We start from the raw sequence: 25,414 nt of genomic DNA on the forward strand, positions 1-25,414 counted from the left end.
CAGCTGTCTGCCTGGAGCCCAGAGTGGGGAGAGGGCAGCTGGTGGGTCCCAGAGTCTTGGTCACCAGGGTCTTGGTTAGTAGCTCCATTTATCTGGCTGCCACTGGACCCCCCCCCCCGCCCCGTCCTCCCCACCACCCCAGTCCAGGGGGCAGATGCACAGGAGCGGGCTGGGGAGGGCTAGAGGCGCTGGGGTCCCTGTAGAGGGTGGCATCAGGCAGCATGAACTTTATCAGTGGATGGGTGTGTAGATGGGCGGGGGCCGCTGGTTGGTGGAGGGGCAGTAAGGCTCCAGGTCCCACTGCCGGTAGTTCTGGGTGGTGTAGCGCGGGCGCTGAGGCACCGACAGGTACGGCACATAGTCAGAGGCCGGCCCTGGTGGCTCCACCCCGTACCGGTGTCTGTTGAGCACTGTGGGGCCAGGACCCAGGTCACCTCCTGTCCCCTGGGCCGTGTGAACCCCAGCCCAGGTGGCCCAGCTCCCTCCGGCTGCCTCCACCCCCTCCTCACCGTATTCCTTGCCCCGGATGGGCCTGTCTTTCCAGAGCATGCTCCCCCACTGCGTGCTGGGGGCCCTGTACTGGGCAGGGATGATGGGGTCATGCCACGCGGTCTCCCGGAGGCACTGGGTATAGGCTGTGGGGGGAGGGGGCGGGAGGTCGTCTCTGGCCCTTGCCCCGTCCCCCCCTCCCCCGGGCCTGGCCTGGGGCTGGGGGCAGGCAGGGCTGAGCACTCACCCGAGGGCATGCTTCGCTCCCGGTGGCTGTGACATCCGTGCCAGCGGGCATAGGCCTCCCGGTATGGGCTGTCCGGGGCCCGCGGGAGCGTGTACCAGGCCTCGCGGGAGTCCGAGTTGGTTAGGCCGGTGTACCACAGCTGGCCGGCCGCGTCACGTCCCAGGGGTGTGTACTTCCAGCGTGTTGCCTGCTTGATGGCCGGTGCCCAGCGGGGCCCCTCCAGGGACAGGTAGTCCTCACTAGGGGGTGAAGGCAGGGGGCAGGAGATAGAGGCTGAGCCTGTGGCCCTGCCCTGCATTGTAGGCACGCACACCGGGCTGGGGGGCGGTGCTGAGCCCTGCAGCCCCCTCTCCTCTCCAGCCCTCCAGGACCCTCCCTAAACCTTTTCCTATTTTAGTGTTTTTGGCCTGTCCTCCCCACCCCATCCCGGGGACACGGGATGGCAGGGGGAGCCCCTGTGCCAGGCGGCCTCTGCTGCCAGAGCCTGTCTGAGGCTGAGCATTAGGATGGCTTCCCTGACGAGGGGGATGTACAGAGGCCCTGGGGCACAGGGAACGGTGTAAGGAACGGGGACACAGGCCAGAGCTGGACTGTAAAGGTTGAGGGACCCCCCTGCTGGTGCAGTTGGGGTGGGGAGCTTGTGACTCCTCATCTCGGGGGTTGTGAGGTCAAGCCCTGTGTTGGGTGTAAAAATGACTTAAAAATAAAATAACTAAACATCGAATTTCAATGTGGTAACATTAAAAACAAAAGCAGACGAAACCCAAAAAGTGGAAAAAAAAAAAACCACAAAGCGAAAGACCCCTTCAAAGCTGCTGAGGCTGCAGGGAATCTCGTCTGGCAGCACCGCCGCCCAGGCCCAGGGCGAGGACGAGCCGGGCCTTGGCCCCGGGCTTCTCCCTGCATCCTGTTCTCGCCCCTCGGGACAGGGTCACATCACGGACTAGAAACCCACCCGTCTGCTCGCGGGTGGGACAAGCCTGGTGGGTTTGGGGACCTGACAGGAGACAGGGTTTGCTGCTCAAAGGGCAGCTTCGGGGTCGCCTTGGGAACCCTGCCCCGTGAGCTCAACACTTCACAACTGAGGTGCAGTGACAGCCAGCAGGTCTCTGTCAAATGTCGATGTAACAGATGAAGAGCACGTTGGAGCTGGGGAGAACCTCAAGCGAATGCCACCCTGGCCCACAACCCAGAGCCTTCCTGCCACTGGAAAGAGGTGACGGAACAGCCTGCCCTCGCTAACCCTACCCCTTGCCGCGGCCCCCGCGCCTGGGCTTCCGGCAAGTTCTGTGCCTGCTCTCGAGTGGGCGCCCCCGTCTGCACAGGCGCGCAGTAGTGGGGCGGCCCAGGGGCACTACCCCCTCCCCTGGGTGGGAAGGGCCCCCCAAGTCCACGTCCGGCTGGTGTCTCAGAGCCACCCCGCTGGGAAGCAGGGTCCCAGCAGACACCATTGCTAAGCTGCGGGCACCTGGGGCCGGCCCCACCTGTGTGCAGGGCCTGGTGTCCTTGGACAGGGGAGCTTGGACACTGAGGACTGTGTTGCCAGGGCAGAGACTGGGGGGGATGCATCCCCAGGGGGCACCAAGGACTGCCAGGGAGGCACAGTGGAGCTGCTGCACTAGGCCCTGGAGGAACTGGCCTGCGGACCAGCTGGTCTCGGACTGCTGGCTTCCAGAACCAGGAGAGACACCTCTCTGGCTTCAGCCCCCAGCCTGGCGGTGTGTGCAGGCCGCTGCAGGAGGCTCCCGGAGAGCCAGTCCATTCTGCCGGCCCTGCCTGTACCCCCGGGGAGCGGCCAGGCTGGGACAGGGCAAGGGCTCAGCACCGACGGGCCTTGACTGGAGTCAGTGACACTCAAGAACATCAGGCCTGACACACAGCGGTGGCGCATGGGGCCGTGTGGGCACTCACCTGGACAGCAGTGCTGGGAAGTCGGCTTCGAGGGTCCCCCGGGGGACGTAGGGCCGGGCTGCCTCCCGCCGTAGGGTCTGCATGTCTGCCTCTGGGTCCCCAGGGGCTCAAGCCTGCAAGGCCTGTAGGGCCATTGTTGACAGTGATAAAGGCCACCCTCGGTGTCCTGGCAACGCTACTGGCCAGCACTGGCCCCCATCCAGTCTGCTCCTCCCTCCCCCAGTGGAGGGGGCTGGGCCGGGAGGGCCAGGTGAGAGGAGGCGCGTGCCTGGTGGGGTGGGGGGGTCTGTCCAGGAGCGAGCTGCTGGCCCTGAGGCCCCGGCTCCCTGTGCGAGACCTTGGGCTCCCACCTCCTCGGCTCCGGGCTATGCCCCAGGCGCACCCTTCCAGAGCTCCCACTGGGACCCCAGCTTCCGCCCCCCTTCCTCGGGCCCTGTCCCTCATCTGCTTCTGCGACACTCAGCAAGATCCCCGGGCAGGCACGCACAGCAGCCCCATGCACAGTCCTCAATTGCATGACGACACAGACCATGTGTCCACCCACACGCACTGCCCGAGGGACGGACCCTGAGCCCACGACGCTCGGGGAGGGAACCAGACATGAGGCCACACGGTGTATGAGTCCATTTATGTGACACGTCCAGGATGGGCTCCTCCACGGATGGAAAGGGGGCTAGGGGCGGGGACGGGGATGCTTCTGGGGTGGTGGAATGTTTTGGAGCTAGAGATGGGGGCAGCACAACTTCATGAATGTAGTAAAAACCACGGAATTACACACTTTCAGATGGTAAACTGTATGTTATGCATATTTACCACAGTAATGAAAAATAGAACGAGAACCGCAAGACCTGCCTGCCCCCTCCCACCCGCTCCTGGCTGCCTGCGCAGCGCCTCCTGCCGGCCCCACGCCGGCCCTGCTGTCCGAGGGGTGGAAGCCCACACCCTCCCCATGGCCTGGTCCCCACTGCCCGGACAGGGCTCCTCACCTAGAGGGAAGGGCCTCTGGGTGCTGTGCCACATGTGGGCAGCTGCTCACTGTAGGGGGCTCATCCCTCTTCCCAAGACCCCCCGGGGCTCCCTGACCTGCCAGGTCCTGCCCGGAGTCACCTCCCCTCTGGCCTGGGCTGGCTTTCCTCCAGAGACACAAAACCTGCTGCTCCCTCCCCTTGACCACATCCAAATCCCTCTTCTATGATCCTCTCGTCAGCCCCCGCACCGGCCGCTCCGTGCCCCCCCCCCATGGCCTGTGCCTCACCCCCTACTACTACTAAATCCCATTCCCTTCACTGCAAAAGCTACATTCACAGATCAACAGAAACCAACCTTGCTCGTTGCTCTCAGCCTCCACCCCTGTGGGAGATGCTGGGCCAGGGAGATCCCACACTGGCCTCCGTTTCCCTGTGTAGGGTGGAGATGGTCAGAGCACCTGTCTCACCTGAGAGCTGCTGTGCGGCCCCCTCACCCCGTCCTCATCTGCTCCTTCGCCCCAGCCCTCCCTCGACCCCACCGTGACCAGCCCCTGCACACACAGACCACTACTCTGGCCCATTCTCCTTCCAGATGGTAACCAGGGCTGAGTGCCTCTTCCCCACGGCGGGGCTGCACCCTGGCTGGGCCACACCCACGTCCTCAGCCCCCGGGGACCCTGAATTCGGGGTCACCAGCACCTCTTACAGACTACAGGTGAGTCTTCTCCATTGCCGGCTCACCCAGGGTAAGCCACCTGCGCCATCTGTGACATCTAGACACCCCGGCCGAGGACCAGACAGACAAGACAGATGGACAGCCAGCCCTAGCAGTGCATGAACCCACGACTGGTTTAATGACAACGATGCTGCACTTCACAAGAACAAGGCTAGCTCTGCACCAGGCGCCCCTCCGTCCCCAGCCCCTGCACTTAGCCCCACACACACTTGCGGCTGCAGACACACTTTGCGCCCCTCTCTCTATCCCAAGGCCCAGGCCCAGTCCACAGGCTGGGGGGCACACAGTCATGAGCACGGCCAGCTCCAGGGCTCTGGCAACTGCACGAGGTGAGGGCGTGGCAGAGTCAGGATTGTTTTCTTAAAAAAAAAAAAACACTCAAAGAACGACCAATCAAAATACACACATCTATGTACACTGTCCCTTGTCGTCCCTGCGGCAGGCAGATCAGGGCTGGGGAGGAGGGGTCCCTTCCCCAAGTTCAGGCAGGTTTGGCTGATCGGGAGCTGTGAGCGCTGTCCCTCCCGACCCCCCAGTGGGTAGTGGGTGAGCCACCGCTCCTACCCCACCAGGCTTAAATTTTCTGGGACTGATCTACAAACAAACAAACAAACAAACCCAAAGAAAAATCACAAGTACATATATACACGTGCACACACATGGCCACGGGGACCTGGAGGGGCTCCGTGCAGGCCTCCCTGGCTCTGCAGGACCCACCTCGCCCAGGCCTGCTCCACCCCGTCTGCTCCATCAGCACCCCTTGATCTGAGGCGTGGGGGGGGGGGGATGCTCACAACCTTGGCCACGCCCAGGCTCTCCCTTCCTCCATTTCTCCTGGTCTGGAGATAAGGCAGGAGTGGATGGGCCCATGGGGCAGCTGGACAGAGCAGATGGCCATGAGGCAGGCTGGGGGAAGCTCAGGAAGTATCTGGAAGGACCTATGGGTGCCTCCTCCCCTGCCTGCCCCAAGGCCAATGGCACCAATGGCAGGACCCAACCAGGGGGCCTAGGGTGTGGCAAGGGGCTAGGGAGGAGGGCCAGATGCCCACAGGAACCCTCTTAGGGTCGAGTCTGCCCTTGGGTTACCCTGACTGGCTGCCCAGCAAGCCGCGAGAACCCGAGTCCTGCTTGGGGACAAAACAGGGCTGTGACCCCCGTTAGTAACAAGGACAGTGCAGGGTCAGGGTAAACACAAGATAGCCGATGGACCTGACTCGTTTTCCTCAGACAAGTCCATCTCAAGATGACGTCCTTCGGCACGGAGACTGCCCAGGGCCTGCTCCTGACGTGGTGCCTCTGGAAGAGTCAGCGGCGTGGCTGCCGGGGCAAGGACAGCAGGACCAGCCGCAGAGAAACCTATCAGGTGGCTCTGTCCCTTCGATCCATGTGCTGACCTCGGCAGTCTGCCCAGCCCCAGGGGTCTGTCCTGTAGGCATGAGTGGTGGTGGTGGTGGTGGCGTCGGCAGTGGCAGTGAGCACGTGCTTCTGGGAAGAGCATGCAGCCCCGACGATGCAGCGGCGGACGCAGATGGAAGCAGGCTGGGTCCCAGGAAGTGTCCATCGTGCTCCGAGCACAGCAGCCAAACAGATGGTCCCTGCTGGGGCCACCCAGGATGGAGGGAGCCGGGCCCCCTCCTGCTGGTGCCCGGCCACGTCCCCGCCCCAAACACCGGCTGCCAGGGTTCGCAATCAGGCTTTAATGAGAATCTTCGGGGTCTCTCCAGGCCCGACTCCCCGCCCGCCCCCTCTGGGGACCGTGAGCTGGGGAGGGGAGGGTCCATGCACGCCGACGAGAGGTGGTACTCTTCCGACTCGGACGGAGGCCCGAGGGTTTACCGGATCCTGGTGAAGAGGTTGAGCACTGACACGGATTCCTGCGGGGCACAAAGGAGGCACCGCTGAGCCTGTGGCCCTTGGGTGGCCTCCCTGTAATCGCGGGCCACTCAGCCAGGCCACCCGGGCCAGGCGCCAGGCAGCAGGGGGGTGGGAAAAACCTCTGCCTGGAGGGCATGCGGGGCTTCGGGCACAGGGGCCTGCGGGCACCGTTCCCAGGACCCCCAGGTTCCCAGGACTCCCGAGCACCTGGTACCACGTGGCTGGGGCTGCTCGGCGATGGGGAGCAGAGAGAGAGGGGACCCCAGGGAGAGTGCAGCTGACAGGGTAAACAGGGCTGGTCAGGCGGCGGGGCGAGGGGGAGCCCCTAGGACTGAGGCTGAGGGGACGCGCGTGGGGGAACATCTGGCACTGATACCGACCCACTTTACCTTTGTCGAACGGGTTTTGCTAAAGACGTTCCAGAACCTCAGTGTTTCGTCCCCAGCACCAGTGACTATGGCCTCTCCATCGGGGGACATGGCCTGTGGAAGGAGACAGACCCTTCCTCATCCTTTTGTCCTGCAGACACCCCTCCTTGGACAAAGCTACCGGAATGGAGCAGAGGGGTGCAGGGCTCAAGGGGGTGGGCCCCACCGAGGCTGCATGACAGAGCGAGGTTGGAGCATCCTGGTAAAAATGCAAGGCCATCCCCCACCCACTGCAAGGAGACACAGTCTGTTCTGTACAATCAGACAAACGATATATTGGTTTAAACACAAAACATTTTCTTCTGAGAAGAAAAAAACAACGGGGCACATCTGGAGAGAGTGGTCCTTTCTCCAAGCCCGATCAAACGGTGGTCTGGTGAAATGTCCAGAGAGCAGCTGAGCACTCGGACCCGGGTTATCCACAGAGACTCCTTCCGTGCGTGTGCACACACACAGATGAGTGGAGGAAGGCAGGGGTGTGGAAAACAGATTCCAGGTGGTGGGACAACCTGGCCTTTACAGATGTCCCCTACTGCAGTCCTGGAGGCCGCCCAGGCCGGGGGATGCTGAGGCAGGGCTGCACAATGCCTCTCAGGCACATGGGGCAGTGCTGTTCTTCCAGAACCCGGTCAGGGCAGACTCACCAGGTACAGGACCCTGTACGAGTGTCCGGTCAGCTTTGCCACCTGGGTCAGGGAGGGGTACTTCCAGACCAGGATCTGGTTCTGCGAATAGCCGTGCGTGCTCACCTGGGGGCAGAGAAGGCACTGTCAGAACCCAGGCCCCCCTTCGGTGGCCCCGGGGCTCAGATGCAAGCAGTGTGACGCTCCCACCAGGCAGCGAGGCTGCCGGAGCCTGCGTGTCAGGCTCACCAAGCGAGAGGCCACAAGGGACAGCCCTTGCTCCCTGCACTCTGGCTGACAGGCTGGATTTGACCAGAGCCACACAGCGCCTGAGAGCTCTGTGAACCTCTCCAGTGCGCGCTGGGCGGGAGGGCCTGCGTCCGGAATGGGCACATCCAGACATTCCAGTCTTCCAAGACATGGGGGGCAGGCGCCCGGCCAAACCTCAGGACCCTAGGGGAAGCCTTGACTGGGCCAGGGCTCCCACGCAGCCCCCACGCCTGCACACCCAGGGTCCTTTGCCCCTGCCTCTTCACTGAGGGACCCTGACGGCTTTCTACCGAGGTGGGACGCATGCATGCTCCTGCCCGCAGGCCCTACCCAGCCCCACACTCACCAGCTCGTTGGCGTGCTTTGACCAGGCGAGGTTGCACACCTGGGAGCCTGTGTCGATGCACTGCAGCGGCTGCCCTGTGAGTGTGTTCCAGAAGCGGATGCAGCGGTCAGCTGTGCCGCCTCCAGATGCCAGCAGCCCATGCTGGTGTGGGGACCAGGCGATGGCCTTCACAGCCGCCAGATGCTCCGTGTACTGCTGCACGGGGCTCAGGCTGGAGTGGTTCCAGACCAGCAGCTGCGGAGGCAGTGGCAGTGAGACCTCTGAGCTTGTCTCAGCACCCCTGCACCCCGAAACACCTGTGGTGGAAGGGACAGGCCGCAGGCCAGGATGGCAGGGGGCCCGCGGTGCCTACCTTGTTGTCGTTGCCCCCTGAGGCGAGGAGCTGGTGGTCCGTGGACCACTTGAGTCCGCACACCTCCTGGCGGTGGCCCTGCAGTCGCCGCTCTGACTGCAGGGGCGGGGTCCGGATGTCCCTCTGCAGAATCATGCGGTCCCGGCTCCCAGATGAGAGCTGGTCAGCGTTCCAGGCCAGTGCCCCTAGAGGCCAGACAGAGGGCAAGGGAGGCTGAGGCTTTGCCCACCAGAATCACACCTGTCCCCTGGGAACTGAGCGGCTCCTCACCAACGCGTGCCGTGTGGCCTTCCAGCATGGACAGCTTCTTCCCTGCGGCTGCATCCCAGATCTGCACAAAACCCTTGTGTGTGCCCACAGCCACCAGGTTCCCCTAAGACCAATCACATGGGGAGGGAGCAGACATCAGGCCCCGCATGGGGACCTCTCCCTCACCCTCCTTGCTGCAGGGCCTTGAGGCCATATCTTTGCAAGTTTCTTTGGGCCAAAAGGCTACCTCTCCTTGGAAACCTCTAGGAAGATGGTCACACCAACACACAGGTTTGTTAAAATCCAGCTAACAGGGGATCCCTGGGTGGCGCAGCGGTTTGGCGCCTGCCTTTGGCCCAGGGCGCGATCCTGGAGACCCCGGATCGAATCCCACGTTGGGCTCCCGGTGCATGGAGCCCGCTTCTCCCTCTGCCTGTGTCTCTGTCTCTCTCTCTCTGTGTGTGACTATCATAAATAAATAAAAATTAAAAAAAATAAAATCCAGCTAACAGACACACTAATTATCTGCGCTTCAATGTGCGGCTGCCGCACCAGCTGTGGAGGCAAGGGGGAGCCACCTGCAGGGGATTGAGTGTGACCCAGGGTCTCTGCGGAGGAGCCCTACAACTGTAACCATCTTTCTCAGGCTGGGGACAGGCAGGGGTGCCGATGCCACTCCTGGAGCTTAAACGAGTGACCTCCAGCCTGGGTTCTGACTCCTGTGGGTCTCTGAAGCCCTCCCAGCACTGTGAAGGGCCCCTACCAGTGAGACCAGGTCAGATCTCCCCTGTGCCAGCCCTGCCCAGCCGGGGGACGGGGCCTGTGTACTGACCCGTTCAGACCAGCCCACAGACGTCACTGAGTCCCCTTCCACTGAGAGGTCACAGAGCCGGGTCACCTAGGCAAAGGGGACATGGTCAGTGTGAGTGGACATACTGCCCACTGGGCCTCCGGGAACCCCCTCACCATCTGTTCAACCAACCCCCCCCCCCGTCCATCCCCCAAACATTTGCTCAGGCCTGTGGGCCCTGGTGTCAGCGCTGAGACGCAGGGTAACACAGCCGGAGTGCTCAGGAGGCTGCACGCTGGGAGGGGACACACAGCAGCACAGACCTAGAGGAGGGGCGCCCGGGTGACAAAGCACCATGTCATGGGTGCAGGGCACCAGCTGCTGTGGGCAGAGGAAGGGTGGTCCTCTCTCTGGGGCGGCTTCACTTGCCTCCTTGGAACCCACTTGCATTCAGTTTTACTCCTGACAACAGCCCACTCCAAAGAGCAGCGGCCCTAAACCCCAGCTGCCACTCGGAGAGACCCGCTGCCAGGGTAGGTGGGTGGACCGCCACCAGGGACATGGCCCCCTCGGCTGTCCCCAGGCTGCACCTCTCCCGCTGACACAGGCGGAGGCCGACTGAGACCCCCACTGCCCCCCCAGCACATGCTCCCTAAGCAGGGCCACCTGGCTGGTGCAAGCGCTCCACAGGTACACGCAGGTCCCCAGCCCCACGCTGAGCACATTGAGGGATGACCAGTCCACCAGGTTCAGGTAGAAGTCGTCCTGCAGCTCCGGGGCATCCAGGACCTTGAAGGGGATCTTGGAGATCTTGCGTGTAGGTTTCCGTGGCGACCGCAGTAGCTTCTGACTACAGAGAGATAGAGGCCCCCCTCGTGGGTCTGTGCTGGTGTAACCTAAGGCAACCACGGTCTCCTCCCCATTCTGCAGCCCTAGAAGCCGTAGGCTCCCTCTCAGGGTCTCCTACTCACCGGGCCCTGACTCCGGCCGCCCACGCGATCCCAGGCTACGTATGACCCAGTGGCCACCAACCTCTCCACCATCAGATGTTTGGCCACCTGGAGCTCTGACAGCCACATCATGCCCTTCTGCCTGGCACATCCTCTGGGGAGCCCTCCCTGACTCCCTTCTGGGTGCAATGCCACGGAGTCTGTGCTGCATCCTCAATGTGGGAGGTGCCCCGGGCCACCGCTGTACCCTGAGCCCAGTTCTAGAACCAATCTTGGCTCCCAAGCACCACTTGGCCGCCCGCCCCGTCCCATCCTGGCCCATGCAGGCCCAGACTCACCTTTTGTTGCTGACTGGGGACAAGGAGTAGGGAGACACATCGTTGCCATCGTCAGGGCTGGAGCGCTTGGTGCTGAGGGAATACTGGGGGCAGGGGAGGGCAGACAACAGCTGAGTGGAGCCTCAGTCTGAGCTCAGGGACCTCCCACTCAGAGCCCTGGTGCCCCTGCCCAGCTGGCGGCTGGGCAGGAGTGTGGGGTGCACACTGACCCCGGGGGAAGCACTGGCCAGAGGCATGGCCTGGGCTCCGGGGATCCAGAGAAGCAAACCAGGCCTCATGCCCGAGGCCTCTGGACTGTGACTTGCCAGTGTCCACCTCTCCACCCCCCCAGCCACCAGCCCCCCAGCCATCTCTCAGGAGACCCAAACAGGCTCTGACACCGCCCTGGGGCTGCCCCAAGGCTCAGGACCATGCACGTGAGACCTGCCCCAGGGCTGCCTTCGTGGCAGTAGTAGAGCAAACTCTTGGCTGGAGGCATGGGGTTAAGCGGCTCCCAAGGGGAGCTCGGGAGAAACAAGTGGGGAGGCCAAGCCGGGTGGCCTGGAGCAGTGCAGGCTGCCAGCCAGGAGGCAGCAGGCTCACCGTAAACAGACCCTTCTTCTCGGGCGTGGAAGGCTGCAGCCGGCGGTCCTCTGTCTGCGGGTCCTGCACCTTCTCGATGCCGGCTCCCAGCAGCTCGTTCTTCAGCAAGGCAGAGTAGGCCAGGCCGTCTGCGGACAGGGGCTCCATGAGGCCAGGGAGAGGCTTGGGGGGGGTGGCTGGGGCAGGGGGACCGGACTCCTGACCTTTGCCGTTGTCTGACGTGGCATCCTTGGCTTTCCGATTTTGGCTGGGGGACTTCTCATTCTCCTGTGGGAGGGAGGGAAAGGAGGCAGGGCCAGCTGGAGCAACTGCCCAGCTCCCCCCCCAGACCCCCTGCCCTCTGGGCAGCCCCTCACATTGATCCTGTGGAAATTCACGCTCCAGTTGGCACCAGCTCTGGAGGGGATGAAGCGGTCTCCATGCTTGCTGGGGGAGGACACGGGAGAGTTGGCAGGCGTCAGGGTTCGCCGCATCTCCGCAACCTGCAATGACGACAGGGCTGGTGCCTCAGAGCCCCCCAGCATGAAGTGCCAAGGTCAGCCTCTCCTCTCAGACCCGGAGGCTGGGCCTAGCCTGGCTCCTTGCACTCAGTCTCTGGCCACCAAACCAGGGGATTGATTTTGAGGTCCAGGAGGAGAGGTGAAATGGTAGGTGAGCCATGCGCTCGGTTTGGCATGACAGGGCTTTTATTTCCCAGCCATCACAAACAGCTGGAGAGGGGAAAGTACAGACCTAAGTCCCCTGACTCCCTGGGCACTGAGAGCTGCTGCCCCATCTCCATCAAACAAGGACGGTCCCTCCACAGAACCTCGACTCAGCAGAACCAGGAAGTGGGCACGGGAGTATAGCTCCCAGCCAAGCAGCCCACCCCTCTCAACTGTTGCAGGAATGTCCTTTCTCTCTTTTCTTATACTTTACTTACTTATTTGAAAGCAAGTGAGCACGGTGGGCGGTGGGGGGGGGGGGGCACAACTCTCCACTGAGCAGGGAGCCCTGACACAGGACTCAATCCCAGGACCCTGAGATCCTGACCGGAGCCAAAGGCAGATGCTAAGCTGACTGAACCACCCAGGCACCCCTGGAAGGTCCTTTTTCTATAAGGGATCTGCCGTGGGTTCAACTGTGTCTCCCAGAAGGACATGAAGTTCTATCCCCCAGCACCTGGGAAGTGACTTTATTGCAGGTGTAATTCAGTTAAAACAAGACCATCCTGGGGGCGTCTGGGTGGCTCAATGGTTGAGCGACTGCCCTGGGCCCAGGGCTTGACCCCGGGGTCCTGGGATCCAGTCCTGCATCGGGCTCCCTACAAGGATTCTGCTTCTCCCTCTGCTTGTGTGTCTGCCTCTCTCTGGGTCTCTCATGAACAAATAAATAAAATCTTAAAAAAAAAAAGACCATCCTGGAGTGGGATGGGCCCCAAATCCACACCTTGTGTCCTAAGAGTCAGAGACGCCAACACACAGAGAAGGGGACATGATGATAAGGCAGAGATGGGAGTGATGGCTCTGAAGCCAAGGACTGCTGGCCACATCAGGAGCTGAGAGAGGCAAAGGATGCCCCCACGGGGCCCCCAGAAGGAGCATGGCCCTGGGATACCTCGGGTGGAGCCTGACTGCCAGGCGCCGAGCTTAGAGAGTGCTGAGGGGAGCAGCAGGTACAGCCTGGGGCAGGTCAGGAGCCCAGGACACAGGTGGCATGGCTGAGAGGTGTGGGGCACAGGAAAGAGGCACCTCCAAACTCTGCTGGGTTCCTGCAGATAAGGACAGGGCCACCTCAGGCCACCATCACACCTCTGCCCGGTCAGGCGAGCCCCACAGCTCTGAGCCCCTGGGCCCTTCACCTCCTTCTCTGGAGACTGGGAGGGCAGCTCATGTCCCCTGGCCCCTTAGGCAGTCCCGAGCATGGCCCCACAGGAACAGAGGGGAAGCCGATGGTCCATGAGGGCTCCAGCAGCAGGAGGCACACTGGCAGCCCGGGGACTCCCTGGTGTGTGGCTGTGCCTCTCACCTGCCCAGCACCCCATTCCCTGCAGGCTGAAGCCCAGTGGCTCACTGCACCCCTCTAGCCCCCAACCGCGTGGAGCCAGGACTGCACCAGTGGGGCTGTGGTGCCAGTTACTCACGCAGGGCATCGTGTTCTCATTCTGAACAACAATCTGCCGCAGGAGGCGCCGCTCATACTCCTGGTCCATGGCGCCGCAGGGCAGGCACAGCCCGCCGGCCAAGGTCAGCAGGCCAAGGTCAGCCTGGAGCAGGAAGGACGGAAGAGGTCAGCACCAGTGAGGAGCAGCTCCCTCCACTGCCTGGTGACCACAGGAAACCCCGTGGTGACGGCCGAGTCCTTCTACCATGTGTAGGGCCTTCCTCCCAGGAGCCCAGGGTGCTCCCCACAGGCCAGAGAGGCCCCAGGGGGATGGGACGGGGAGGACCGGGACTCCTCTGAGGGACCATCTGCCAGACCTCCTGGCTTTGTCCTGGTTAGTGCAAGTCTCTCATCTATTCCTGGGCCACGGGGCTCATGCTGGGACCACCCCTCCAACCCATGCACCCCATCGTGCTGCCTTCCTGCTTCAGATCCTCGGAGGCCACAAGCTGCCCCCAGACCATGTCCAGCCCTGAGGTGGGGGCTGGACAAGAGCTACCATCGCAGCATGGATTCCTCCCTGAATAGGGCAGCCTCTGGGTCCTAATGCAAGAACTGGACCACAGTCCTCAACCTACAGGCACTTGTGTGTGCACAAGCGGGGTGGGACTCAGCAGCTCCACTCTGCTCCTGGCCAGTTTGCAGAGCTCACACCCACCTCCCACTGAATTCATCCCAGCTTGGAAGGCTTCTCTGAAGAGGAGTAAGAAGAGGGGAGGGAGGGAAGAATGTTCTAGAAGGAGGAACACATGGAGGCAAGAAAGGGCTGCGCGCAAGGGGGAGGGAGTAGCCACCTCTGAGAGGAGGATGCTCTTCGCCATGAGGCCGGACACCAGGCCCACTGCCAGCAGCTGCTTCCAGAAGCCAACATGAAACATTTGCCAGCCCTACCTCCCCAGAGGCACCACAGAGCCTCTGGAGGCTGATGTAAGACTTTGCAGGGACAGAGCCTGGCACAGAGGGGGCTCAGAGGACTGCAGCTTCCCCCAGTGCACCTGCTCTCTGGCCCAGACCCCCTGTGCACCCACAGTCACCGTCGCTGGGCTACTCTGGCTGGAGCCTGGGTCCGTGACAGGAAAACATCAAGTTAAAAAACAAAGGCTGGTCAAAAATTGTTAGTTTATGAATTCCAAGGTGTAACACCCTGGAGACATCAATACTGGCCTTTAAAAAAATTGTGGCAAAAGACACTGTAACCACTGTAAGTGCACAGCTCAGCAGCACGATCACACTGTCCTGTAACCACCCCCAGCATCTGTCTCCAGAACTTTCTCATCTTTCCCAAACTGAGACTCTGTCCCCAGGAAGCACGGACTCCCCGCTCCCATCTCCACGAGCTTCCGGAGAAGCCTCTCTCACACACACACAGCCACGTGCCCCATGAATTCCACTTGTAGGCACACACCCAGGAGGGAGGAAGGCAGACGCACGCCGGAACTAGTACTCTAACGCCCTGACTAGCACTACTCCTAGTAGCCACTCAGAAAAAGACTCCCCAGTGTCTGTCCACAGATGAAGGACAAACAGTGGGGGCCACCCACGCACTGGATGTTACTCAACCTTAAAAAGAAAGGACGTTCTGATGCCTGAGGACACTGCTCTCAGCGAGAGAAGCCAGACACAGGAGGACACCTCCTGTATGACCCCACTCATAGGGGGTCCCCAGAGGGTCCCGTCCACAAGACTCCTGAGAAAAGTACTAGCTTCACCTCACCCAGAAAGGAACAAACCTGGGTATATACCACTCGGCCCTCTCCAGGTGTGGCCACACCAGGATATACTGAGGCCGATCCAAGTCCCCAAACGGCCTCTCTGATGGGTTCCGGGGCCGGTGGCTGAAGGGCAGGCAGGAGCCAGTTCAGTCTTTGACCCTCACCTGCAATCATGGGACACAGAGGCCGGGCCTGACGTGGTCCAGGCCCAGAGCGGACACAGCCAAAGCCAAGCCAGCTGGACTCAACTCGGAGGCAAAAGAACACAGCCACCAGCCACCACGGTGTGTCCCACGGCTTGTACCATGTTAGCAGGCTCGCACATCTTAGCTGGGGCTCCCAGTGCATGGCCTCACAAACTGCGTGCTTGCACTACCGCCTCGTGCACATGGACATGTGATGGCTGAACGAGGGGCATCAACACCTCAGGGTCACGTGGGGGCAGGAAAAGGGGCTCCTGCCCAAAGGCCTGTCTGTGGCCACCGGCCCCCAGGGTCCTCCCTCCACTGGGCCTGGCGTTCCTCTGAGCTCCCCCGGCCTCCGTCCTCCCCACAGGGCCACAGAGTGGGCCTCCTGCTTGGTGAGCAAAGTGGGGCTGAGGCCCTCTGGCTGGGGTAAACCTGTGGGAACAGCCATCCCCTTCTTGGCCACCACCCCCCTTGCATGTACCCTGAATGCCCCACAGAGGTCCCCAGACTGGTTCAGCCCATTTGTCACTGAGTCCAGAAGTGAGTGATGGCTGTGTCCCTCACTTCTCTGGGGGTGAGACCCCTTTTCCCACCTTCCCCTTCCAGGCCAGCTCCACGTCGACCTACTGGTCTGCCCCAGGAACAAACCCCAACCACCGTGACCACTCCTGGGGCGGCATGCCCATACGAATTTCTGTCCAGGCCAGAGATGCCCATTCAGAAGACAGTCCTGAGAGTGAGGCTGGGCCACATGCACACCAAGGCTGAGCTCCAGGAGGCCAGCAGCCAGCCACTTTGAGGACTGAGAATTCCTTCCCAAGCAGGAGGAAGAGGGACCGGAAGAGGAGCAACCATGGCTCCATTCCGGCAAGTTCTACCATTGAGGGGTCCTCTCCCCTTTGCAGACAAGGAAACGAGGGTTAGAGAGGAAGCTATCTCCCTTGGCCACTGTGTGCAGAGTGAAGCCCAGCTGGCCCACCAGGCAGTGAGCCCTGGGGGGACCAGATGAAGGCCATGTGCAGTCCCTACGCTCAGGGGATGCCCCTCTCCGGCTCTCCCCAGGCAGGGCTGCTCAGGGCCAGGGGGCTTAGGGGAATGAGGAGCCTCAGCACGGGGAACAGTCACACCGTGCACTACGGGGCTCTAAACCTCTCAGCCCAGGTAGGCTCACTTCCAGTGGAATCCAGACCCCCTGCTCACAGAGCAAGGCCACCACCCTTATGTCCTCAGGTGACTCCCTGTGAGGACAGCAGGGCCCAGGAGAAACGAAGTGTCCAGAAGGCAAGACAAACCACAAATGGTTTTATTTAAAAAGACGACACAACCGGGAGAAATATGTGCCAGACGCGGGAGACACAGAGAGGTGCAGGGTGGGAGCGTGGCCTTCCTGAGAAAAGACGCCCACCCTCGCCAGCAGCTGGAGGGCAGCAGGTGCCCACCTCCAGCGCCCCCCCGGCCGCCCAGCCGCAGGGAGAAGGCAGGGTCACACGCTCCCCAGCAGGAGCTGAGAGCCGACTTCGAAGGACGGCAATTTGGCAGCTGCTTCCTAATTTTCAAACGCACATCCTTTCTGATGCAGTAGCTCTGCTTCTAAGAATTTGCCCGTAGTAGCTGTGTGTGCAAAACCACACGTCCAAGGACAGCGTCAGCAGGCTCGTTCCCCGCCAGGGGACAGGGCAGCCAGCGCGGCGCAAGCTCCCTCCGGGGGCTCGGGGCACATCAGGCAGCCCAGGTCAGCTGTGGGAGACACCGAGGGGGCAGGGGCCCGGAGCAGAGGAAGCCTGGTTTCCTCGGGTGCGGCAGCTTGTATTTCTTGGATTCTGCATCCCGTGAACATGTTCACCAAAGAAACAGGCCGGCGGGGGAGACGGAGCTGCGGGGCCCAGGGCTGGGGTGCGGCCAGCAGGGCACCCTGGCCTCTGCCCCTCAGACGAGAAAGTCCTCCTGATACAATACCCAACAGCCTGCGGTGATGCTTCTGTGAACGAGCTGTCATCTGCTCCCCTGCTCCACCCCCCAAGGCTGAGCCCGAGCTGGAAGGCAGCAGGGGATCTGGTGTCCAGGTCAGGTGAGGGGGGCCAGAGCCCTCGGCCACTCGCTGCCACTGTCCCCTCCACGGGGTACGGTCCCTGGGGTACCAGTGCACCTAGCAAGCCAACCTTTAAGAAGGGGGTCTCCTGTGGCAGCCCTGGTGGCGCAGCGGTTTGGCGCCGCCTGCAGCCTGGGGTGTGATCCTGGAGACCCGGGATTGAGTCCCGCATCGGGCTCCCTGCATGGAGCCTGCTTCTCCCTCTGCCTCTCTTTCTCTGTGTCTATGAATAAATAAATAAAATCTTTAAAAAAAAAAAAAAAGAAGGGGGTCTCCCCTTCTCTCGCAGTGGCCCCCGGAACAAAGAGCCAGGAGGCCCACCTTCTGCCCCTGCCTCAGACGAGCTTCCAACCTGCACGCCTGTTCTTCTGGGAGATGGCCAGCACCCCAGTCACCTCACAGGACGAGGAGGTTCCCACACAGCAGAAGCTAGAGTCTGCACAGGTCAGGGACTGCCCAGGTCCCCCGGGCTCCCCTCCGAGGCGCTGGCCATGTTCCTCACCCATCTGGGGCCTGAGAGCAGGCCCGTTCCCACCAGCAGCAGTGGAGCGCAGCCTCCGCAGCTCCCCGCTAGCCCCGACCTCGCCCAGACCTCGCCCAGCCCCGGGAGCGGTGCTCACGTGGCTTCCACCAACTGGGAACTCAGCAAGGATAGCTTACTCTAGGCGCGACCCAGTGGTTCTTGCTGGGACCATCCTCCTTCCCCAACCCCCAGGGGACACTGGGTGGTATCTGGGGACATGTGTGGTTGTCACGACTAGGGTAGTCCTGGCATGGAGGGATGGGGCCGGGGACACCCTCTCAGAGAGTGGTCCGGCTGGAATGTTCACAGTACCCGGCAGACCTGCTCTGGGACCGGGCCAGGGAGGCCAGCAAATGAGGGAGATGATGAGACATGTGGCTGAGCCTGGCGTCAGCAAGGACCAATGACACAACATGTGGCACTTCCACCTGCCTCCCAGCCTCCCGGAGCAGGGTGTAGCCACGGGGGGCATCACAGGGGCACTGGCCTGGACACGTAGCAGTCCCCTCTCCAGGCCTGGGTGCAGCACAGGCCACATCTCCTCCCAAGTTCGTGCTGGGCCCAGGACGGAGCACTCTGCTTCCAGAAGCGCTCACCAAATTTCAAGTTCTCGAAGGTCCTGTTTATCTCGAAAAACCGGTCCCTCCTGGGTTAGAAGTTGTAAGGCTCTTCAGTAAGCCAAAAGAAAGGAAATGTCCCCACAACAGGGCTTTCATGACTTGGTGTTTGAGGATGACCTTGGCCTGGGTGTGGCTACCTATGAAATAGAGTACACCAGAGGCTCTTCCCATTGTGACGACCACATGTCCTTGACACCACCGGGTGTCCCCTGGCAAACTGTCCTGGGTGAGGGTAACTCCAGTTTCTGTGGGAGAAGCCATCTGCCAACAGGTCGAGGTCAAGTGGCACCTGGTATTACCCACACGGGTATGAAGGAGCCTGTGGACACACACCCTGCCACGTTCCGTGTGGGCACAGGGCCCCAAATGAACAGGATACCACTCTTGGCCCCTTTCACAATGACAGCAGCAGATCCTGCCCCCACCCTTCCCCGGGCCAGCATAGCTCCAGGTCCTCTACTTAATTCCTCCCCCAGGTGCAATGCTATCTCCCTTCCACAAAGGAGGAACCGGCTAGGAGCACCCGTAGCTGCTCAGATTATGCTGCTGCCCCAGCGGGAAGAGTCCCCAGGCCCAGCCCCGGAGCCAGCTGCTTGAAGATCAAAGGCCTGCTCTGGATTGGGGCATCACATCATACCACATGTGAATATTTGCTAGTGGCTTCTCGCAGGAACCATCCACCAATAAGGAATATACTGGTAAATGGCTATGGGTTCCCTGGGAACTGCCACCACAGGGCACAGTCCATCACAGGACCCCTGAACTCTCCAGAGGAACGTGCACCTGAGAGATCCACAGGCAGAGGCTGCCAGAGACCCGGGGGCAGCTCTGGGTGCTCCCACACTACCGACTAGCAGCCCTTTCCTCCTGAGAAGACTGGAGCGTCTTGCCGGGGCCCCAGGAGGTGGTCATATTCTTCTCAGCTGGTCTCTAAGAGGTTGGGGAAGTAGCACATGAGAAAGATCCAACGAGAAAAAGGGGGAGCTGTTCCATCTTCTGCTCACATGGGAGCCTCTGGCTTTGCTGCTTCTGTCTCGGCTCAGGCAGACTTGTAAGCAGCCCTCACAGCATCCCCCCCAACACACACACACACACACACACACACACACACACACACAAAACCAACACCATACAGTCCTAGAAAGGTCTATCAGATAAAGATAAAGGAGAGCTTCAGAAAAGGGCAGACCTGGCTTTGAGTCCTGGCTTCAACTCCTACTGGCCCAGCAGCTTCTCTCTGAAGTGGGTTAAAGGGATATGGCCACCTATGTTGCTATAAAACTGGGCGGGGCTTCTGTGAAGCAGCCAGCAGTGTGCCTGACCCAGAGGAGAGGCTAGGAAGTGGTGGCTGATCCCAGGGGCTCGGTGACAGGAGCACAACAGACCCCAGATATGCCTGCCTCCTGCTCCTCTGTCGGCAGCGTGTGCGGTCTGTGGCACAGGGAGGTTCCCCGGCGGCCACGGCTGCTGCTGTCCAGTGAGGAGCTGGCCCTGCTGCAGGCTGGGTGGCCAGGTGGAGCCCCTTCTCCTCCCTCACTGCCCCTGCAGGGGAGAAGAATGGATCTCTCACAAGAGGGAAGACTACGGTCAGTAAGAGACGTAGAGCCATGTGATGGAGGGCTGGCCGTGGCCTCCAGACCTCAACTAGAATGCCGGCTCCTAGGAGCCCAGTAGTTGCTGCACAGAATGGGATTTTTGAAGAGGGAGGTCCCCCTGGCAGAGGGAACGTGATGAGCTCGTGGTCCCTCACCTCTCAGTATAGCAAAAGGCAAGGCCTGGAAGAGCTGGCATCTAAATGGTACCTAACACAGGTGCTCCTGACACAGGTGACAATGTGCCTCCTCTGGGGGGCTGATGTGAATCACCACGAGAGGCAAGTTGTTTCTGGGGAGGCCAGAAGGGGCTGGTGCCTGAGGAGCAAGTTCTAGCATGCATTCACTCAGCGAATGCTGACCCCCCCCCCCCAACTCTGTGCGGGCAGGCCCTGGGCTGATCAAGGAGTCCTGTCCAGCAGGGCTGGCAGTCTAGAGGATGTGGCTTTCTGGAGCAAAGGCTCTCCCTTTTTACTCTGTGACAAGGGTCATGAGAGCACACACCTGGCTCCCCAGGTGAGCACTGCTGCTCTAAGCCTCAGAAATGGGCCCAAGGTCAAGCCACTCATCTCCCAGCTCTCGGCACTGCAAGGTACCCATTCCCCAGTGTGACGTGGTGAGACATCTGGGCCGCAAGGGCGTAGGGTCCACAGCAGCCCAGAGGATGCAAACCCCCACGCAAAGGAAAGAAACTTGGCGATGGCACCTGAACGATGTATGCTCACTTATGTGACTGCAGCTGTGGTTTACGTCAGAGGGCCAGATCTCAAGGCTGGACAGGCCTTAAAGGCTTCAGAGTGAACCCCCTCACGACCGCATCTGCTTGCACACCTGCAGGGACAGGGAGTTGACCCCCTCAGGGAGCCCTGAGCATCAGAAAGTGCCTCCTCAATTGGTCTCACCATGGATCCCACTTCCAGGTCCCAGGTAAGGACAGAAGGAAACCCTAAAACCTAGTATGCTTTAGGCAGGGAACCCCAACCACCCCTGCTGACACTGCGGCCCCATCCTTCTCTGTGGGCAGCCATCACGGGCACCACAGGGGGCTGAGCAGCATCCCTGGCCCCCACCCACTTGATGCCAGAACACCCCCAGTACGATAACCATAAACATCGCCAGACGTTGCCTCCAGGAGAGAAACCCTGCTTTACGGGGATCCTTAAGGGGAAGAGTGGCTTCCCTCAGGCTCAGTAGACCAGCGCGGACCTTTCTCTTGCTGTTCAGCCTTAAGTGCAGACAGACAAGTCCCAAGAAGCAGTCAGACCCTCTCTTGCTCACTCCATCCTCTCCCCACCCCACCTCCCGCCCAGCCAGTGTCTCCTTTTTTCCCCATTATTGTAGGACACTATGCAAACAGTCTGTCCCATGTAAATCAGTGGTTCCTTTCCTCTGGAAAGAGAATATGCAAAAAGGCACCGGAATCTGGAAGGAATGGTCTGCTGCTCTAGAGAACTGCACATGTCTAGGGAGGCTGGGTGTAAGGAGCACGCTGGAGGCAGGAAGAGAGAAAGGAAAGGCTGGAAGCACAGTCTACCAGGCCGGGCCGTGTCCTGGGGCCAGTGGCAGGGAGGTGGGGCAGGACAGGGAGCCAGGAGTAGCAAGAGATGTGCCTCTATGGACCAAAGGTGGGGTCACGTGGAAGGGAGCACTGGGGAGCAGGGGGACCAGACTGTGCCTGCCCAGTCCAGGTGAGGAAGCAGGTGAACCTGAGAGTAGGGGGCAGAGAGGATGGCCCCAAGTGAGGCTGGGGTGGGGAAGGTGCAAGGAAAGAGTGGCCTCTTCTGGGCTAACTCAACCCGGGAGCCTGCAGGACAACCAAACAACGACTGGCACCGGCCACATGGGCCTGGAGTTCTGGAGCCAACCTCAGGCACCAGCAGCAAATGAGGACAGGAAGCTAAGTGTGCCCGCCAAGAAAGCATGTGGAGAGCAAACAAGCATCTGGGTTCAAATCAGAAATAAGGGTCGCCACATGAGTACCTGTACTCAACTGTTCGTAGAGGCTGTATCTGTAACAGGTAATAGGTGGCAACAGCCCAAGTGTCCAGCAACTGGCAAGTGGAGAAGCATAATGTGTCCCCCCACACAGGGGCAGATCACTGGGCCACGAACAGAGGCAAGGTGCCCACACGCTGTCCCAGGGACGGGCCCTGGGTCCATGACACTCAGGGAGGGAACCAGACACAGGAGGCCCCACAGTGTGTGAGTCCACGTGTGTGACACATCCAGGACAGGCTCATCCACGGACGGGGAGGGGGCTCGTGGGGCCGGAGGCTGGGGAGGGTATAGAACTGATGCATAATGGAAAGGTTTGTTCGGAATGATGAGAATGCTTTGGAATTAGTGGGGATAGATGCAAAAGCTGAAGACCACTGGCCTATGTACTTTAAATCGGTGAACCATATGGTGCGGGAATTATATCTGAATAGATCTATTACCAACAAAAATTCAGCAAATAAATAATGAAAAGAAGGGCCAGTGAAGGAGTCTGCTCACTGGCAGGCAGGTATACGAAGCCACAGAGAGTGGAGTCCACAGTCCACTTTTGGGGGGCAGGGGTCATTTATTAGGCACGATGGTTGAGGACTGAACCACTGGTGGGACACACCCTGTGCTCCTGTACCAGTCTCAAGCGAGGAAGCCATAGCAGGAGAAATTAGTCACTTGCCAAGGATGCATGGCTGCTGGGGACACGAATGTCCCCCATCCAGAACGTCAATGCCACATGAGAAGGAGCTCTGGTTGTATGTGGAGTCCCAGCGCTCAGCAAAAGGAGCTGCAGGACGCATCTGGCTCAACACAACCCCCCCCACACACACACACACCTGTGGCTGCTCTGCACACACCAAATCTCAGGCAGGTGCAGTGAGAGGTAGCCAGGGCGGTGACCAGTGGACTTGACAAGCCGGAGGCTACTAGGGCCTGTGAGGGACCAGAAGCTGGATGGTGGGAAGCAGCTGGGCAGAAGAGGGGCAGCCTAGTAGTCCTTTCCCAGCTCTCGAGGCCTCTGGCTCCCTGTGCCAACTCCCAGAAGGGGCCAAACGCACCCTATCCTCGGGCCACTCCCGCCCTCGAGCACCCACTCAGGCAGTGCTCTGGAGCTCCAGCCTTACCAGGCACTATGCAGGCCCTGGGGAGAGTCCCTGCCCTCAGAGGGCTCTCGGTCTCAACCCAGGCCCAAGTCTCCCCCCTGACACTGTGGATATTTGGGGCCATCCTGAGCACTGGGCGGGGAAGGGGGGGCAGCATCCCTGACCCCACCCACTCGACACCATGAGCAGCCACAGTTGTGATCACCACAGATATCCCAGACAGCACCAATGTCTCGGCTTGAGAACCTCTGTTCCAGGAGAGAGTTACGATGGCACTGCCATTCTGCTGGTTCCTAAAAGACCAAGTCCCTTGATCTTGACACCTGACATGGGTCCCCAGGATCAGCCCTCCAAAAGAACGATCCGGGATCCTCGCCTGGCTCGGTGCTACCAGGCAAAAGGTCCCCACACCCATCAGGCCAGAGGCCCCAACCGAATAGCACGGGGAGATCTCCTGCTGAAAGAGAGGGCCTGGTGTGAGAATGGAGGCAGACCGGCTTCTGAAGACTCACCGCCTCCCCAGCTGCCTCCCAGCACTTCTCCCCTGGCCCCAAACAGCCACCACCACCGGCTGGGCCCCGGGGTCTGAGATTTCCCCAGAGAAACAGTCATGGGAGCCTGAAGAGGCAGCCCGGCTAGCTCCCCGGACACTGCCCACCACCCAGCAAAGCAACTGTCCTTTGAACCGAGAGCCATCCACGGGCCAGAAGCCTGGTGTGCAGAGCGGGAGAGCCCATCACCCTCCCTAAAACGCTCCTGGAGCAGTGGAGCCCCGCTCACTCGGCACTCGGCGCAGCACCCTGGGCTCGGAAGGCAGCCAGCCAGTCTAGTACTCCTGAGACGGAAGGGACCCTGGACCTCAGAGGCCACGACGGCCCACGGGAAATTCTGGACGAACAACAGCCTAGGATGCGTTCTAGGGGACAATGCCCCGCTCTGAGGATTGTCCCCAGATCCCATCAGCCTCTAGTGTGCAGATCCCCGCCCTCCCCGGGGAGACCACCCGACCTCCTTCATTTCAAAGATCCTCTCACCTGTCCCCGATTTGGGCTAAGGGAAACACCTGTGTATGTTGCGGTGGCCTGTTTCTCCTTTGGGTAAATCCTCCCCCACTGAAGGTACGGGAAGAAGTTGGGGGGGGGGGAGGCGAAGGGGGAGGGTGCAGCCTCACCCACGGGAGGCATGAGGTCATCACTCCGCGGATGGGAGTGAAAGCAGGAGGACTAGTTCCCTGTAGGGCGGGCAGCTGAAAGAGGGGATGATTTCTCGCGGACGAGGACGCAGGTCTGGGCCAGGCAGGTGCACAGGGGCGGGCCTCCCGCGTGGGGCTGGACTGGGGGTGCAGGGCCAACGGGTGGGGGTGGGGGGGCATGGCTGTGATGGGAGCAGCACTCCACACTGGGGGCTCCCGGGAAGAGCCCTGGGATGACAGGGTGGCTGGGCGGAGGCGGGGGTCCGGGCCCCCACGGAGAGCTGGACTCGGGCGGGCTGGCGGCGCGGGGGGCGCACGGGGTCGCCTCGGGGTCTCGGGGCCGCAGGGCGGGGGGAGGGGGCGAGCCCCGCTGGGCCGCGACAGCCACGGGGGCAGCCTCGGTCGGGGCAGGGCTGGAGGAGGCCCGGGCTGGGCGCTTCTCGGGGACAGCTCGGCCGCGCCCTCACGAGCGGGGCTCGGGGGCTGCCGGCGGGGGGGCTCGGCCGCAGGGGGCTCGGGAGGGGCGACGCCGGCGGGGCGATGCGGAGGTCACCCGGGCCCGGCGCGGCCCGGGGGGCGGCGTCCGGGGCCGCCGGCTCGGAGTCAGGGGTCCCGGGTGGGCCCGCGCCGCCGTCCGGCCCCGCCCGGCTCGGGGTGGGGGGGCCGCGGCCCGGGCCCGGGGGGCGGGTCCCCGCCCCCGCCCCCGCCCCCACCCCGCGGCCGCCTCACCTGGCTCGCTCCGGTCGCCCGCTGGCTCCGCCGACCCCGCCTCTCCCGGCGCCGCGCCGGCCTCCGCCGCCCACCGCTGCACCGGCCGGGCCGCGACCGCCGCCGACGGGACCCCGGGCTCCGCGCTCCTTAATATGGCGGCGGTCGCTGTTCCGCGGCCTCCCGGAGCCCTCCTCCGCCGCGCGCGCTCCCGCGGCCGGCCACGCCCCCGCGCCGGCGCGCTGCGTGCGGCCGCCACGCCCCGCCCCCCCGCGCGCCCGCGCCGCGCGCCCCGCCCCGCCCCCCGCGCGACTGCGCCTGCGCGCGGCGGGCATCTCGGGAGGACGTGACGTAGCCCGCGATTCGAATCAATACAGGAAGCGCGGCGCCAAGCGTTGCCAC

The 25,414-nt window shown here is 61.8% G+C and overlaps 2 protein-coding genes across 6 annotated transcripts; both read right to left on the bottom strand.

Moving 5' to 3' along the window:
* Window positions 1-117: 117 nt before the first annotated feature.
* TEKTIP1 (tektin bundle interacting protein 1) lies at window positions 118-4,060 on the bottom strand. Of its 2 annotated transcripts, XM_055342885.1 has the most exons (5): window positions 3,971-4,060; window positions 2,648-2,769; window positions 737-975; window positions 510-635; window positions 118-410 (listed from the first exon to the last, which is right to left on the bottom strand). In XM_055342885.1, exons 2-5 carry the CDS (start codon window positions 2,728-2,730, stop codon window positions 232-234), a joined length of 627 nt encoding a protein of 208 aa, XP_055198860.1. In that variant the 5' UTR covers window positions 2,731-2,769; window positions 3,971-4,060; the 3' UTR covers window positions 118-231. The 2 variants fall into 2 exon arrangements, with proteins under 2 accessions (XP_055198860.1, XP_055198859.1); XM_055342884.1 differs by having other exon boundaries at window positions 118-635; window positions 737-2,769.
* Window positions 3,259-25,206, bottom strand: FZR1 (fizzy and cell division cycle 20 related 1). 4 transcript variants are annotated; one of them, XM_055342881.1, is made up of 14 exons: window positions 25,034-25,206; window positions 13,277-13,399; window positions 11,511-11,636; window positions 11,358-11,421; window positions 11,155-11,282; window positions 10,573-10,655; window positions 9,951-10,134; window positions 9,327-9,392; window positions 8,516-8,618; window positions 8,246-8,430; window positions 7,894-8,127; window positions 7,299-7,403; window positions 6,607-6,708; window positions 3,259-6,225 (listed from the first exon to the last, which is right to left on the bottom strand). In XM_055342881.1, exons 2-14 carry the CDS (start codon window positions 13,343-13,345, stop codon window positions 6,184-6,186), a joined length of 1,491 nt encoding a protein of 496 aa, XP_055198856.1. In that variant the 5' UTR covers window positions 13,346-13,399; window positions 25,034-25,206; the 3' UTR covers window positions 3,259-6,183. The 4 variants fall into 4 exon arrangements, with proteins under 4 accessions (XP_055198856.1, XP_055198854.1, XP_055198857.1 ...); XM_055342879.1 differs by lacking the exon at window positions 25,034-25,206 and adding an exon at window positions 24,147-24,596; XM_055342882.1 differs by lacking the exon at window positions 25,034-25,206 and adding an exon at window positions 19,618-21,276.
* Between the last annotated feature and the right edge of the window lie 208 nt (window positions 25,207-25,414).

Source organism: Nyctereutes procyonoides, unplaced genomic scaffold, assembly GCF_905146905.1.
Source record: "Nyctereutes procyonoides isolate TBG_1078 unplaced genomic scaffold, NYPRO_anot_genome, whole genome shotgun sequence".
NCBI lineage: Eukaryota > Metazoa > Chordata > Mammalia > Carnivora > Canidae > Nyctereutes > Nyctereutes procyonoides.

Coding starts and splice junctions, on each gene's coding strand:
- TEKTIP1 (XM_055342884.1), bottom strand. CDS start 1,034: ATGCAGGGCAGGGCCACAGGCTCAGCCTCTATCTCCTGCCCCCTGCCT. Junction 636..736: donor GGAGCGAAGCATGCCCTCGG/GTGAGTGCTCAG, acceptor CTCCCCCCACAG/CCTATACCCAGTGCCTCCGG.
- FZR1 (XM_055342879.1), bottom strand. CDS start 24,296: ATGCCTCCCGTGGGTGAGGCTGCACCCTCCCCCTTCGCCTCCCCCCCC. Junction 8,619..9,326: donor CTGTGGGCTGGTCTGAACGG/GTCAGTACACAG, acceptor GATTGGTCTTAG/GGGAACCTGGTGGCTGTGGG. Junction 6,709..7,298: donor CGTACAGGGTCCTGTACCTG/GTGAGTCTGCCC, acceptor CTCCTTCCACAG/GCCATGTCCCCCGATGGAGA.